Genomic DNA, 16,393 nt, shown 5'->3' on the forward strand with positions numbered 1-16,393 from the left:
CCCAGGAGCCACGCCCTCAAGCAGCCGGCACCCGCTCCCGGCCCCAAGACCACCACACTCACCCTCGTAGAAGCGGATCTTGTCTCGCAGGATCACCATGCCTTTCGTCAGCAGCTGGTTCTGCAAGGCCCATGTGGAGATGCCGTCACCGCCCCGGGGTGGGGGGACCCAGGGCCCCCAACACTTACTTCCCAGCAGGCAGCTGAGGTCCTGAGGGGAAGGGGCTCACCGATGACCCACAGCCCGCCTGCCCCAGAGCTGGGACCTCAGCTCCTCTAGTGGACAGGGGTGACTGACCCAATCGGGCTGTCCTGAGACAGAAGAGGGTAAGGAACCCCCAACCTGCCCCCCAGAGACGGGCCAGGCTGGGGTCTCCTGCTCCAGGCTGAGCGGGTGGGCAGGTAGCTGCCCCTGAACCGCACGTGGAAGGGGGGTCTTTCAGGCAAGAGGGGCTCCGTGACCAAAGGATGGCGTGAGCGTGGCCATGGTCCACCTGAGGCTCAAACGGTAGCCCCCGGGACCACCCCTCAAGCAACACCAGGTGGCTTTCACAACAGCTGGAGCAGCCAGAGAGCAGGAACAAACCGGGGGCCAAGGACCAAGGAGCAGCCCCGGCCCACGAGGGCATGTCACTCGGCTGCAGAAAGGGACGAGGCTCTGACACGGGCACGACGTGGAGGAGCGTCGACAACGCTGTGCTCAGTGAGAGAGGCCAGGCTAAAAGGCCAGGGGCTGTGCAGTCCCACCACACAGGTGGATCCAGGCAGAAAACAGATCAGCGGTGGCCTGGGGCTGCGGGGAGAGGGGAAGGGGGCGAGGACAGGGTCTCCCTTCGGGGTGACGGAAAAGGCCTGGGATCAGACAGTGGGGACAGCCGTCTGTCCCCCCGAGAAGAGCTTTGAGTATGCTGACTACTGCACTGCACTTTGTTCAGAGGCAGGCCATGCAATCTATCAGTTTACACCTCAATAAAGCTGCTACGTTAAAAACCAACCCTACACCCACAGGATGGGGAGGGGCCCCAGGCTGGTTCTCACCCCCCGCTCCTGGGCCTGCATGTGGACACCCCTGCCTGTACCACCTCGGCCTTCCTGCCTGTGCAACCTCGGGGGCCCCGGGCCCAGTGTGTTCATTCTCTTTGCAGGCCTACGGCTTCTGCAGCACCTGGGAAAGGGCGACCTCGGTGACCCCGGTGCCGCGCTAACACTGTCACCACACAGCTCAGGGTGACACGGCCCAGGGCTTGTAGATGAAGAACACCGGGACTCTGGGGACCAACCCTGGTCTTCCAGGAAGAGGCGGGCCACCAATCACAAAAGTGACCTCGAGCCCCGTGCCAGGCAGGGCTCTGAGTCCTCACCTGCCTCTGATCGCGTAACCGCCCCAACAACCTGAGCTGGCTGGCTGGGGAAACTGAGTCAAGGCTAGGTAGACACCTCGAGCCCAGCACGCCACGTGCCCACCGGGAGCAGGCACCCCCTTCCCACCCTGTCCTTTCCAGCCAACTCAGGAAGCAACCCCAGGCCTGATGGGGAGCAGAGCACACCCACCTGTAGGTACTCCGTGAAGAAGGACCCCAGCTCCGTCTTCAGCAGCTGCCTGTGGGGGTGGGGTGGCAGGAGTCAGAGACCTCATGGTGCTGGTGAGGGTGGGGGTGGGGTGGGGGCCGCCTGCAGCAGGAGACCAACCCCTAGGCCCGGAGGATGTGGCCAGATGCTTCTCCAAGATAGACGAGTGGCCAGTAATGTGGGGGAGGTAGTTATCAGTCAGGTCAGGGGAAGGCTGACCACTGTCAGTCACCAGGGAACCAAACCCAGACCCCGACACCCGCCCTGATGGTGTTAGAATCAAGGCCCCAGGCTGTAACACGTGCAGGGGAGAAGCTGGGGAAAACGACCCCTCATACTCGGTGAGAAGGAATGCAAGACGGCGCAGCCGCTGCGGATAATGGCTGGGCAGCTCCTCAAAAGGTTCAGTGTAGACCTGAGGTTCAGTGTAGACCCCCGAACCCCACCCTTAGGTGCAGACCCTGGAGCAATGGGAACAGAGGTCCACGCGAGGTCTCCTACATGGATGCTCCCAACAGCCGAAAGGTGCAACCCACCCAAACGTCTGTCAACACAGGACTGGGGAAACAAAAGGGCGTGTTTTCATACAATGGGGTATTATCCGGCCATAAAAAGAAACGAGGCGCTGATACCTGCTCCAGCCCAGACGAGCCCAGGTGTGGAGGTGCACTGGGCCGAGAGCAAGAAGCAGACACCAAGGCCACGTGCATTATCGTATGACTCCATTTACAGGGAACATCTGGGCAAACCCACGCAGATGAAGTGGACTGAACCTCCCAGAGGCCGGTGGTGGTGGCAGGGGGTGATAGGGAGTGACTGTTAAGGGGTCTGGGTTTTTCTGTGGCAGGGTAGGGGGGTGGGGGGTGATGAAAATGTCCTGGAATTAGATAGTGCTGGCAGTGGTACAAGCTGTTGAATGGACTAAGAACCACTCAACTGTACACTGTAAAAAGATAAATTGTACTTAAAAAAAAACAAACATATACGGGCTTCCCTGGTACCTCAGACAGTAAATAATCTGCTTGCAACAAAGGAGACCCAGGTTTGATCCCTGGGTCAGGAAGATCCCCTGGAGAAGGAAATGGCCACCCACTCCAGTATTCTTGCCTGGGAAATCCCACGGAGAGAGGAGCCTGGTGGGCTACAATCCATGGGGTCGCAAAGAATCAGACACGACTGAGCGACTAACACTTTGAAGGGCCATCTTAGGTCTTCAGGGTCGGGGTGGGGTGACCCTGTCCCAATCCCTCGTCTACTCCTGCCCCGAGCTCACGAGGTTTGCTGCCTGTTTACCCAGGGTGCAGGGACAGGATGGCACTGGTCGGGGCATGAGAGAGAAGGGCATGGAGGTGGGAAATGCCTCCTTGAACAAGGTAGCTGTGAGGCCCTGGGCAAGTCTCTCGACCTCTCGAGCTCAGCCTCCTCCAGTACCACGTAGGACTAACGCCTCGGCCTTCCCAGATGCCCTCCACGCTGGTCTGTCCCAGCTCCCGCAGCCGAGTTCAATTCTCAACTGTTCGCAGGAAATAAGGGGCGTTCAACTGGGCTGTAATGGCCTTTCTGGGAACAAAACTCCCGTCATTAGGCAGGTGGGTCCTTCCTCTTTTAACAGAATAAATATCCTTCGCGATGCTCAACGGCAGCTGGGAATGTGGGCGTCATCTTGAGCCACTGCCCAAGTCCCTCCCCGTTTCCCCTGCAAAGCGGTCCTGGACCAGAGAGCGGGGTGTGAAGGCCACAGGACACGGCTGGGGTCAAGGGTCACAGAGCGGTCACCGCCCACCTCAGCTCTAAGGGTGGAACCTGGGGCTAGTGGACAGGGGGGCCTGCCCGGGGTCCCTCCTTCCTAGCACAGCCCTCCCACCGCTCCCAGACCCGGGCCCGCATGACGGGACAGATGGCCACTCACCGGACACCTTCGTTCAGGCTGAAAAGCTCCTGGTCGGGCAGCCCCTTGCGCTGGAAGACGGCAATCACCCCGTTGTGGATGCTGCAGGGGGAGGTTGGAGGGGGAGAGCAGGGTTGCCGACCAGAGGCCCTGAGCCCCAGCCCACCTTCCCTCTCCCGTGGCGCCCTGCCCGCTCCGCTCAAAGCTGGGCAATGGCCTCTCGCAGAGAAGGCAGGCCTGGAGCACACAGGTCGGCCGCCCCCATGGTACCCCATCTGCCCCAGAGCCTCAGATCCCATCTCGAGCTCCAGGCCTGTCACCGGTCACTTCTCCTGGAGCTCCCAGGTACCTTCCACACACTCTGCCTCCCTTCCCGTATCCCTGAACCCTCTACACCCAGGCCAGAAACTAGGGAACACCCTGTGATGGCCTCCTGCACCCCCGAATATAACTGCCTTGTGCTTCCAGGTGCCCTGGAGCTGGCCCCTGACCCCCTGAACTGGGTATCTGTGCTGTCTGCACCTGGCCCCACTGGGGAAGCTGCCCTCACCACAGGCCTTTGCTCATGTCCCTCCTTCAGGGCCCAGGCGGTCTCAGTGCTTACATTCCATCAGTATGCAGCCACGTGTTTACAGGTGACTTGTTTGATCGACTGGTTCCCACCACCATCTGTAAACCTCAGAGCACAGGCCCTGTGCCATCAGCGGCTGCGCGCTCACCCTGGCTCAGAGGAGAGCCTGGTAAGTGCTGTTCGGTCCTTAAGTCGTGGCCAACTCTTTGGGACCCCAAGGACTGCAGCGTGCCAGGCTCCTCTGTCCTTTACCGTCTCCCGGAGTTTGCTCAGGTTCAAGTCCATTGAGCTGGTGATGCCATCCAGCCACCTCATCCTCTGCCGCCCTCTTCTCCTTTGGCCTTTAATCTTTCCCAGCATCAGGGTCTTTTCCATGAGTCGGCTAGCGACATTCATCCTGACTCTTCCAGGCCCTCCAGATCCAACTGGCTCCGAAGCCCTGCCCATCTCTACCCCCGAGATCTCCGCTGCGCCATATCTTTCCTTCACACTCACCCGACCTCTGACTGCACAGTCAGCCTCACTGCACCTGCCTCCACCCAGGGCCCTGCAGATACAGCCTAAAGCCTGAATGTGGCATTCAAGGCTCGTCTGGAATGGTTCCTCCCCACCAGGCAGAGTACTGCTGCCATACCTTAGGGTCTTTGTATCCATTTCTCCTAAGGGGGTGGGTGGGGGTGGGGTGGTCCTCATGCTATCTACTAGGCAAGTAACTATTCACGCTGGAGCTTTGGCTCAGAGGCCACCGCCTCCAAGAAGCCCTCCTGACTTCCTCCCTTTCCCTCACCTCCTGGCACTTTGCCATTTACTTCCACATTAGTTCCTGCCACCGGCCATAAGCTCCCAAGGGTGAGAACCAGGTCTGGTGGCTCCACCGCCCTCCACTTAGGACCCGGTTGCTGCTGTAAAGCTCAGCACCATAGATTGCTTCTCAGTGTTTAGGGACAGCCGGACACCGGTTGCTGTGCATGTGTATCATGGAGTAGGCGGTGGCCACCAAGCTCCCAGAGCCCTTGGCAGTTCTCCCCAGGCCCACCGTTCCTAGTAACGTGGACTAGGACGTTCCTAGTTCCTAACGTTCCTAGTAAAGTGTCCACCCACTTTGCAGATGAGGAAACTGAGGTTCAGAGGGGCCAGGTTCCAGGAGGCCACCAAGCGCACCCAACGCTGCCCTTACTTTCTGTGGAGCCAGCAGTGGGCAGGGCTGCCAGCTTGCACCCTGGAAGAGGCAGAGCAGGGGCAGGGCCCACACACCCTGGGTGGGTGACGGCAGCTCTGAGCAGTGTAGGGACATGCCTGGGGACCAGGCCAGGTGCCTCGTCCCCTGACCTGCGGCCCGACCACCCCGGGGCCTGCTGCTGGAATGCCGCTTATTCCTGTGGCCAGGGCCACACGCCCTCCCACTTGCTTCCTGCCTGAGAAATGGGGGTCACAAGCGTGCCTGCCCCTAGGCTGCCGGGAGGATGAAAGCCTGGCCAGGCCCGAGCCTGTGTGGTCCCAGCTGGGATCACGCTCGCCTCCGTCAGGAGGCCTGTGTGGACCCGGCCTATAGCTCTGACACAGTCAGGCTGTTCCCCATTTACAGGCTAAAAAAAGTAAGAGTCTGTTGGGAAGTCAAACGGCCACAGGAAGCCGGACTGCAGCTGCCACCCTGAAATCCGAACAGCCGGGGACTCGCGCCCGGTGGGGCTGTGGGGGGTCAGCCCCTCCCAGTCCTGCCGGGGGCGGGAGCCCAGGGCACTGGCATGCGGGGCCCCATGGGGCCTGGCCACTGCGGAGGCTCAGAGGGGCCCGGCTGAGTCTTCCCTGCGGCCCAGGCCTCCGTCAGGCTGAGGGGACGGCCTGCGGGAAGGCCTCATCAGCCTCCCGGGCCTGGTCCTGCTGTTCTCAGCAGCCTCTCCAAATCCTTCCTCCTCCTCCAGTGAGCGTTCTGGAGGAACCCCAGCCCGCTCTGGTCCGCTGCCCAAAGGCCACCCTAACCATGTGGCTTTGGACGGGAAGACCGGCTCTTGGGAGAAGCCTTCTGGAGGCCCTTGGGGGTCCAGCACCCACTGGGTCACCTGCACCGCCCCCCGCCCTGCCTCAGGCCTTCGTCCTTGCTGTCCTCTCTCCTGCAGGCTCACCATGAAGTCAGGACCCTCTCCCCTCCCACCTGTGTGGGGAGTGTATTTGACCCTATCTTCTTCTGCAAGAGGAGAGGTCTGTCTCGATTATTGCCTGCTTCTCGCAGCCCAGGCCTCACACCACTCTACGTGTATGCAGAGCCCTGCCCAGCCCTGGGGTCCCCCTTGAGTTCCCCAGCCATCCTGGCCTCCTGCTTTGTGGACCCCGATCGTGCCCTGCCCATCTCCAGCCCCCATGCTGGTCTCAGTTTGCACCCCAGCTCTGGGCTCCCTGGCTGCACACCTCTGCCAAGACTGGACCATTCGTGCCTCAGTTTCCCCATCCGTACAATGGGACTCATAATCACAGCCACTGTAGGAGACACTGGGGAACAGATAGCGCCCTGTGGGGTTACGTGTGTCACACATCATCAGAGTTGACTGTGGGGGTGGGGGGGCAGAGGGTGCCCCTAGAAGCATCCACCATGGCTCTACCATCTGCCCTGGGTTTTTCTCCATCTCCTTCTAACCATGGCATGAGGTGGGGACTATGACAGTCCAAGCTGCAGAAGGAAACGGTGAGGCTCAGAGAAGCCAGGGCACGCCCAGTGTCATACAACTTGATGCCTGGTGGGGCCAGAAGGAAGCCTGGGGCCCACCGTCCTCCCACCCCATGTGGCTGCTCCAAATAGGGGTGGCGGCCAGGCAAGGTCTCTGCAGCTGATGTTCCACGCTGTTTCTAAAGTTTTGAGTTGGGTCAAGAATAAAGCCCTGCTGGGATAGAGAGGAGACCGGGGGTAGTGGGATGGTAGTGGAGAGGCAAGGCCCTTGTGGGTCTTCTCCCTTCAAAGAGAAGTGAAACCCCAGCCCATGGCCTCCCTGAGCAAGGCAGGCAGGCCCAGCCGGGACACGGGCAGTGGCCCAGTGGAAACCGCAGGCACCCAGGGGCCCGAGTAGAGACCGATCCGTCACCTCCTCTTGCAGGGAGGCCCTCTCCAGACCTCCCGCCCACCTAGGGAGACAGGATGGCAGGAACCAGTCTCAGCACCTGTCACCCGAGCACAGGGCGAGGAGAGAAGCCTGAACCCCTGGGTGAGGCTCCACGGCCCCCACGATGGGGCCCAGACCTGCTGCCCTCAGGGCTGGCCAGGGTCCCCGTGCTCAGGCCAGGGGAGGAAGGGCTGACTGTGGGGCTCTGGGGGGACCTGCCTTGGCTGCCCTGGCGTGGGCTGGTGCCGGTGTGGGGCCGCCAGCAGGTGGGACCCCAGCAGGGCGGGACCCCGGCCGCACCTCTCACTGGCACTCATCCGTCCTTGTAGGAAACCCTGGCAGAGAGTAAGCAGGCGACAAACCCTGGCAGGTCACACAACACATCTCTAGGGACTCCTGGGAAGGCTGGGGCCAAGGGCGAGGCCTGGAGGCGCAGGCCTGCCCCTTCATGGGCCCTGCTCTGCTCTGGACCTGCCTCTGGAGCCTCAGGAAATAAGCGAGGAGTGCAGGCCTCCGCCAGGTGCGCCCTCACCCTCTTAACTGCCTGGTGCCCCAGACTGAGTATGTGGGAGCGGCGGGGATGCCAAGCACAGGCCCCCACTGGCCTCCCCTTCCCGCTCCCAAATACCAGTCACCCTGGAGGTTTTAGCCAGCCTCCTTCGGCCACCCAGAGACCCCCATGAAGTGGTGGCAGGAGCTCTGGACTTAGAACTGGACAGGTCCCCTCGCCTCCGAGTCCTCATCTGCAAGGTGGGGGCAGGAGTCCCACCTTGCAGGCTGCTGCAGGGAAGGAAGGCAGCCTCTTCCACGCCCAGGGTTGGGACAGGGGCCAATACCGGTTGGGGGTGGGCCGCATCGGAGGCATGCGGCGTTCAGGGCCCAGGAGGAGAGCCGGGCACAGGATGCTCTGCACTCCCCGCCCCCCGCCTCACCCCTCCAGGACCAGGGATGGGTGGATGAGCAGGGCGGGCTGCAGCCTCTGGGCTCTCACCACCAACCCCCGCCCGGCCTGGCCCCAGTGGACATGAGCCCTGGGCTGTGGCTCCAAGTCGGACCAGGGTTCAGACCCAGCGTTAGCAGGGGCTCTTGGTCAAGGCCCTTTTCTTCTCTGGCCTCGGTTTCTCTGAAGACCACCATCGCAGCCTTAGAGACGGGTCTGCAGGAGCAAGAGGACCCCACCACTGCATTGCATGGGCTCCTACAGCCGGAAGGCAGGCAGGCGCCTGGCTCAGGCATTCAGGCGAGGAGTAGTGCTCCCTAATGGTCTATATCCTGTGGCCCAAATGCAGGACTCAGGCCAGGGTTTGGGGGGCTCTGCCTGTCCCCCAGCTGGCCCCTGAGCTCAGGGACATGACCTTTGTGCAGCTCGACGCCCCACACACACAGAAGGGTCCAGACCGAGCAAGGTGCTAACTGGGGCCAGCACAAGGACAGGGACATAGCATGCCACCTCCGAGCCCCTGGGGAGGGGACCAGGGGCTGTGTGTGGGGCCGACAGGTGAGGCATCCAGCCCTCTGCAGGGCCAGCCCTGGGCCGGGCGCGGGGCACAACCCGCCCCGGAAAGCAGCCGCAGGGGCTTAGGAAACAGCTGCCGACGGTTCTGCTCTAGTTTTTGGTTCGTTGAGTACGGCCCGGTGGGCCAGCCCTGCACCCAGAGCTCCTCTGTGCACCCACGGGAGAAGGGAGCACAGTCCCCCACCGCGTGTGGCCAGTGTTCACACTCCCCGGTGGTTGTGTTCTTCCCAGCACTGACTACCACCCGCTCGGGCCTCGTGGATTTCCTGCGGCCCCGTTTACCTCCTGACCCCCTTCCTCGACTCCCGACTCCATGCCTGGGGCTGGGACAGTGCCAGTGGGTGAACGAATGGACAAAGGAAGGAACGGCCAGGTGACACGTGGATGCCGCCGTCATGGGCACATGCTCTGTGTTTTGTCCCACGTCCAGATGAGGGAGCAGAGAGAGGCCCAGGGAAGTCAAGAGGACCGGGCCAGGTCACTGCAGTGGGTCTCCGAGAAATTCATGTCTTCCCAATGCCATAGATCTTATTTGTAAACAGAGTCTTTGCAGACGTAATTAGTAAAGGACTCTGAGACAAAACCAGTCTGGATTTAGGTTGGGCGCTACATCCTACGAGTGGTATAAGAGGAAAGAGAGGGAAGTTTCGGCAGAGAGACACAGAACACAGAGAACGGAGTGGCATGGCCAGAGGCCAAGGAGCCACAGGGAACTGTAAGAGGCAGGGACGCTCTCCCCTGCAGCCTCTGGAGGGAGCGAGGCCCCGCGGACACCTGATTTTGGACTCCTGCTCTCCAGACTGGGAGAGAAGGACTTTCTGTTGTTTTGAGCCACCAGTTCAGTTCAGTTCAGTTGCTCAGTCGTGTCCGACTCTTTGCGACCCCATGAATTGCAGCACACCGGGCCTCCCTGTCCATCACCAACTCCCAGAGTTCACTCAGACTCATGTCCATCGAGTCGGTGATGCCATCCAGCCATCTCATCCTCTGACATCCCCTTCTCCTTCTGCCCCTAATCCCTCCCAGCATCAGGGTCTTTTCCAATGAGTCAACTCTTCGCATGAGGTGGCCAAAGTACTGGAGTTTCAGCTTTAGCATCAGTCCTTCCAAAGAAATCCCAGGGCTGATCTCCTTCAGAATGGACTGGTTGGATCTCCTTGCAGTCCAAGGGACTCTCAAGAGTCTTCTCCAACACCACAGTTCAAAAGCATCAATTCTTCGGCGCTCAGCCTTCTTCACAGTCCACCTCTCACATCCATACATGACCACAGGAAAAACCAGAGCCTTGACTAGACGGACCAAGTTTGTGCCAATTGTTTTGCAGTTGCCCTGGGAAACTAACACGGCCACGAAGAAAAAAGGGGTTCACTTTGGACTCAAAATGAGGTGTCCACAGCTCAGCAAGGCAGGCCCCGCACTGCCCCATGCCCCGAGGCTGTTGTCCTGGGGATACTGCAAGGAGGCGGGTGGGCCAGCAGGCAGCCAGAAGAGGCTCAGGCCCCCCGGTGATACCTGTGGAGCTCCGGTGGGGAAGACCCTGCCCCTCCCTGACTCAGGGCTCTCTCTGCCAGGGGGAGGACAGCAGGCGCTGTGCTCTGCAGCGTCAGCATGGGCAGGCCTCCTGGTCCTCTCGTTCTTCCCCTCTAAATGGGGGTGCGGGGTGGTAATTGTATCTCCCTCCCCGAGTTATGGTGGCAGCAGGCAAAGTGAGCCAGGGGCCCCTCGCAGGGGCCGAGCCGCAGGAGTGTGGCAGGGCAGGTTGAGCTGCAACGGGTCCAAGGCTAGGTGGTTAGGAGCCTGGGGGGAGCTGGCTGCCAGCCGGGTCACACCCTACAGTCCGCCAGGGACAGGGCACAGAACGGCTCTGAGGTCCTAAAGTTCCTTTAGGTTAAAACAAAAAACAGTGGGGGTGCCCATGTGGCCTCTCCCTACAGGCACCCCCCTGGGCTCCAGAAGACTCAGAGCCGATCCTAGGGTGCCCCCACCTCTGCCTGGAGACCCCCGAGAGCGCTGAGCACTGCAGGAGAAAGCTGCTGTTGGTGAAAGCTCAGGAACCAGTAGACTTCTAGCACGCGCGTGTGCTCAGCTGCTCTGGTTGTGGTGGACTCTCCGTGACCCCGCGGACGGGAGCCAGGCTCCTCTGTCCATGGGATTCTCCGGGCAAGAATGCTGGAGCGGGTAGCCACTCCCTTCTCCAGGCGATCTTCCCGACTGAGGGACTGAAGCCGTGTCTCGGGTCTCCTGCTCTGCCAGGCGGGTTCTTTATCAGCAGTGCCACCTGGGAACCCGTGAGAGGCCCTCCCAAAACCTATCCCGACAAGGCCCACCCTGACATGTCCCCAGCATGAATTTGAGCTTGAGTCGTGAGTTACCAAACACCTATTAGGTGCTAGACACATGCTGAGGGCTTGAATACAGATCTTCACCTTTAATCCCTACAACAGCCTGGAGGTGGGCATTTTAAAGGACAAGGAAATTGAGGACCAGGGAGGCTCAGTGACTCTCTCAAGCAGGGAAGAGGCAGACCTGGAATGTGAACTAACTCTGTCTGTCTCCTCGGGCTGGATCAGGGCAGAGACAAGGAGGGGGGACTGCTTTTCTCTCAGTGCTGCGGGTGGAGGAACTGCCTCTTCGGGCAGCACGTGGTCACTGGGCCCAGGAGATGCCCTGAGGGGAGTCCTTCCCTCCGTATCCCCACACCAGTCCCGTAAGAAGGAATGCTGACCCATGGGGAAACTGAGGCCGACTGGTCCCTAACTCTCAAGCCGTTCGCAACCTGGTAGAGGACAGAAGCGAAGGGCACAGAGGATGGTCTCAGGCTGGCAGCCCTGTGCTTCCCGCCACGCTCAGGAATAGGTGAGCGTCCACGCTGACAGTTGGTTTCCTGGTGGCCCAGACCACAGACGGTGGAGCATCTGGCAGGGCGTGTGCAGTGGTGGGGGCAGCTCACATCCACAGCCCCCCTGGACAGCCTGCGCCCCTCTCTTCTCCTCTCCTCCCACTTTCCTTTTGGTGGAAATTATGTTTTTGAATAGGGCTCCTGAGCAAACACGGTGGGAAATCCCACTAAACAAATCGTCTCTTTTTCCGGATTCCCCCAGCCTCGCTCTTTAAACAAAGCTGGTGGGGTGGGGGTGGGACTTCCCACGGCCCCTGCTAGTCTGGGAAGGACTCGCTGGGGGAGGGTCGTCTCAGGAATGCCAGGCAGCTGCTGCTGCTGCACCCCTGCTGACAGCTGGGAGGGCAGGGGCCCTCCCCCCGCGCTCAAGGGAAAGCCGGCCGCCCCGACTCCCGACCGAAGGGACCTAAACGCAGAAACAGGAAGCAGAGCAACCCATCGACTGCGCCCGCAAAGCTCATCTGCGAAATGGGATAAATACTTCCTGCTCTATTTACCTCCCAGGTTGCCAACAGCAGGGGCGAGGGGCGAAGACGTGGGAAGACCCCGGGAGGAAGGCAGGCTTGCGGGATCCAGGCCCACCCCGTCACCCACCAGCTGCGGGGTGGGGTAGGGGTGCCCCTGGCGCCAGCCCCGGGCCCGCGGTCTCGTCCCTCCGTTCTAGAAACACGTCGCACTAAACTTCCCTCCCCGCCCGCGTAACTCCGGCGGAGCGAGTTCTCCGCAACCCGGGAGGCGCAGAGCTGCCCCCGGGCACATTTCCTCGCCCCAGGCGCCCCCCGCCCCCGGCTCTGGGACCCGCGGGGCCGGCCGGGAGGGCGCGGCCTTACCTGTCCCAGGTGGCGTTGGCGCAGGCCCGGCGCTGCTGCGTGCCCCGCTCGTCCGCGGCGGTGGCGGCGGCCGGCTCTCTCTTGCCCAGGTCACTGAGGCTGGGCGAACTCATGAACTTCAACCTGCGGAGAGTCCTCATGGTGACCTCCCCTGGCGGCGGGCTCCGCGCCCACGCGCGCTCCGCGCCGCGCCCTGCGCCACGCCGCGCCGCGGGCCCCAGCCGGCGCTGCGCCCTCTACGAGGAAACTTGGGCGAAAGCAGGAAGCCGGGCGGCCCTCCCGGGGCCCGCCCCGGCCCCGCGCCTCCGCCCCGGGCCCCACGCCGGCCGCTGCGCCGGGTTAATCATTGCTCCGAACGGCCGCGGCGCGCAGCGCCCGGAGCTCGGCGGATACCGCGCGGACCCGGCGCAAAAAGGGCCCGGGGGCGGGGCAGGACTGAGGGGGCGGGGTGCAGGGCCGGGGCGGGGCGTGGGCGTGGCCTCCGGAGAGGGCGTGTACAGAGGCGGGGCCTAGAGCTGGGGGCGGGGCCTCCACAGAGGGCGTGTGCAGAGGCGGGGCCACGAGCTGGGGGTGGGGCCGGCTCCTCCAAGGCAGCCTTAGCGGCCCTCCTGGGGTCGCGCTCTGGGTTCCCTCTATTCTTCCAAGGGCCACGAGTGCCCACCAGAAAACAACACGCACGACTGCACAATCCGACCCCAATCGCCCACCCCGCGACAGGCCCTGCGGCCCCACCCCGACGGTGCTCTGCTTCGTGCCCGGTCCCGGACCCCTGCTGCAGTTGTTGTGCCAAGTGCCCCCTACCTCGCCATCCCTCCCCACTAAAGGCTGCGCCCAGACAGATTTCTCAAGACCCCGCCATGTGGACACAGGCTCCTCCCTGGTTCTCATGAAGGCTAACTAGGTCGAGGTCTTCAGCCTGTTTTGCAGTTGAGAAAACCAAGGCTCAGAAGGTGAAAGAACCTGCCCAACGCCTTACAATGAACAAACGGTTTGGGATGCCCATGGGGCTCCCTGGCCCTTGCCCTCTCCATCAGACAGGGCAAGACAGTGTCTCTCCCCTCCTGTGTTCCCATGGCCTTTCCCGAAGCAAGGCCTTTATCACCAGAGGCCTGGCCTCACGTCTTCCTGTAAATGTCCCGCGTGCATCACTGGGGGAGAGGAGAAGCAGAGCCTGGAGTCCCAGCATGGGAAGGAAGGGTGCTCAGGCCCCCTCCCCCCAGTGCTGTACAGAAGATGGAACTGAGGCCCGGGGCCTCCCAGGCCCCCTATCCAGGCAGGCTCTCTGTATGAGATTACACCGCCCCCACCCCGACCCCCGTCAATGACAGAGCCAAAGCCCCTGCCGCCACCCCCCTCCCCCACCCCGCTGGTCTTGGTAATTCAGCCCGATACAGTGTAGGTCCACATTACCGTCCCCACTCAGAGACTGGAATCTGCACCTTAGCGTGGAGGAGGTGGTGATCGCAGGGGAGAAGTCTGGTTCAATCCCCCGCCCCCTCAAGGCCGGGACTCTTTCTGCTGAATGCCCCAGGTGGGATGATTTGCCAAGCCCAGGCTGAGTAACCAATGAGCGTCTTTTGTGGCTCCAGGCGCAAGGATAGCCTCATATGAGGTGTATTGACTGGGGAGGAGACACTGTCCAGGGAAAATCACCCAACGTTTCCCAAGCACGTACTGCACACCGGACATTACCCTCATCCTCGGGAGGCAGAGTCCTGCCCAGCAAGCCCCCTGACTCTGAGCTCAGAATCGAGGGGTCAGAGACCTCTGACTCCCCCAGAGTCCATCACCCCCAAGGCTGAGACCTGCATGACGCAGCGTGAACGACAGGCCAGGAAGGACGGTGGTTTCCACACCCTTGTAGAAACAACTGTGGACCCTGTCTGCTCCTTCCACCTCCACCGTCACCTCCCCAGCCCAGGACAACAGACACCTCCTGACTGGTCTGCCTGGGGCCACCCAGGTCACGGGAAAGCCTGTCCTCCAGGTGGCGACCAGGGTGACCCTTGGCATACCATGTGCCCTCCTGCGCTTGGAGGCCCTGCTGGTTCCCACCACCCTGGGGATCAAGGCCAGAGCCTGAAATTCTTGGGGGACCGTCCCGCCTCTCCTCGTTCCCGCTTCTGACTGCCTTCACCTTGGGTTAGGCTCAGGGGTTACCCTCTGGGCATCTGATGACTTTTCCTTGCGATGCCTCAAGCCAGGCATCCAGGGGGTCCAGGACTGTGATGTAGTTCACCACTACATTCCTGAGCTCAGTACACAATAGGTATGCGGTAAATATTTGGTTAAATGGATGGATAAACATCTGTCTCACAGGTGGGAAGGGATTCAATGCATTGTAAATATTGCCACACTGAGGCTTTCCTGGTGGCTCAGTGGTAAGGAATGTGTCTGCCAACATAGATCCCTGGTTTGGGAAGATTCCACACGCCTCGGAGCAACTAAGCCCCTGTGTCACAACTAGTAAGCCTGTGCTCTAGAGCCGCGGAACCGCGACTTCTGAGCCCACGGGCCGCATCTACTGAAGCCCGCACACTCCACAGCGCGGCTCTGCAACAAGAGAAGCCACCACAGCGAGAAGCCTGTGCGTGCCACGAGAGAGGAGCCCCTGCTGGCAGCAACTGGAGAAGAGCCTGTGCAGCAGTGAAGACTCAGCAGTCAAATAAATGAATAAAATTATATATATAAAAGTTGCCACACTGGACAGAGGCAGAACCACCGTCACTGCCCCTGGTGTAAATGCAGCAGAGAACCGCCAGGATCCGTCCACATCCCCGTGGACAGGATGAAGGGCGGGTTCCCTCGCTGGAGGGAGGCTCTTGGGCGAGGGCACTGCTTCGTGTGCTTGGCGCACTCAGGTGGGAAGAACTCAGCCACAGGCAGGGCCTGGCTGGCACGAGGGGCCAGCTCAGTGCAGAGGGAGGCTGGACTGTTCTGGATGTGGGTGGTAAGGGCAGTCCAAGGAGCGGGGCAGGAGTGGGGCTAGAAGAGGAGGGGCTGGGAGAAGTGGCCAGCCAGAAATGCCAGAGGTGGGGCTGGCAGTGCTGGGGGTGTAGAGGAGACCCAGGGGTCTTCTGTGTTTGGGCTGGTGATGGGCAGGGAGGGGCTGGCAGTGCTGGGGGTGTAGAGGAGACCCAGGGGTCTTCTGTGTTTGGGCTGGTGATGGGCAGGGAGGGGCCCGGGGTGGGTGGGGGCTGGACAGACAGGGGAGCAGGCAGGCCCCAGGGCCGGAATCTGAGGCAGAGGCCGGGAGGCAAACCATCCCAGCCCCCAAAGCAGGGGGCAATGGGGAGGCCGAAAACCAAGTCCGGCCCCTAAACGTGTTCCGCACAGCTCGCGGTGTGGGGGAGAAAAACAAAAAACCAAAACTGCCCACAGCCAGGGTTTCACAATGGAGACACTGACACAGAAACCCTGATTTCTGGCTTCCCGGGAAATGTCAGATGACCTGGCCTCCTGGGCCTGCGGCCCCATGTGACCGCCGTGACTGGGATGCTGCCCCCACAGGCAGGCACAGGGTCTCCCGGTGCCCACCGGGCCCTCCACTGACTTATGGAGGCTTCTGCGCCAGGTAAGAGGTTGGGGACTGAGCAACCGTATGGCGGGGTGGGGCTGGGTTGGGCCCGTGTGTGCCTGGGACTCAGGGAAGGGAATGCCCTCCATTCAAGGGAATGGGAGACAGGGGTACCCATTCATGCACCCCCGAGGCTCCCAGAGTAACCTTGCTGCAAGAGCTGTGCCAGGCCTGATGGCATCAACCACATCCTCTCCTCCTTAAGGAGTCAAACTTCATCCCAGCCCCTCCCCAACCAGTGGGAGGTCAGTACCTGGTACAGGACCCTGGTCAATAAGGGGGACCCACAGGGCTTTTCTTTCTGTTGCGGGAGGGAGCCCTGGGCAGAACGGGGGTCCACTGGACCTGCCATCAAGTCAGGTGACCTCTAGGGTCTTGGTCTGCCCATCGGTAAGATGGATGGGGTTGAGGGACATGGGAATGAGACCCCATAAAACCCTTCTGCAAGGAGA

At 61.5% G+C, this 16,393-nt stretch overlaps 1 protein-coding gene across 5 annotated transcripts in view; it reads right to left on the reverse strand.

The window, feature by feature from the left end:
• PRR5 (proline rich 5) overlaps positions 1–16,393 on the reverse strand; it is a 53,044-nt gene that overhangs the window by 13,854 nt on the left and 22,797 nt on the right. For 2 of the 5 annotated variants that reach the window (XM_027540542.1, XM_027540541.1), the window contains exons 2-5: positions 12,365–12,487; positions 3,478–3,558; positions 1,551–1,599; positions 63–153 (exon numbers count right to left, since the gene is read on the reverse strand). In XM_027540542.1, the coding sequence (XP_027396343.1) occupies positions 63–153; positions 1,551–1,599; positions 3,478–3,558; positions 12,365–12,477 (334 nt within the window). In that variant the 5' untranslated portion in view covers positions 12,478–12,487. Of the gene's footprint in view, positions 1–62; positions 154–1,550; positions 1,600–3,477; positions 3,559–12,364; positions 12,766–16,393 lie in introns of those variants that run through there. The other 3 variants (XM_027540543.1, XM_027540545.1, XM_027540544.1) reach the window with 3 other exon arrangements.

The sequence above is a fragment of the Bos indicus x Bos taurus genome, chromosome 5 (genome assembly GCF_003369695.1).
Source record: "Bos indicus x Bos taurus breed Angus x Brahman F1 hybrid chromosome 5, Bos_hybrid_MaternalHap_v2.0, whole genome shotgun sequence".
Taxonomy (NCBI): Eukaryota; Metazoa; Chordata; class Mammalia; order Artiodactyla; family Bovidae; genus Bos; species Bos indicus x Bos taurus.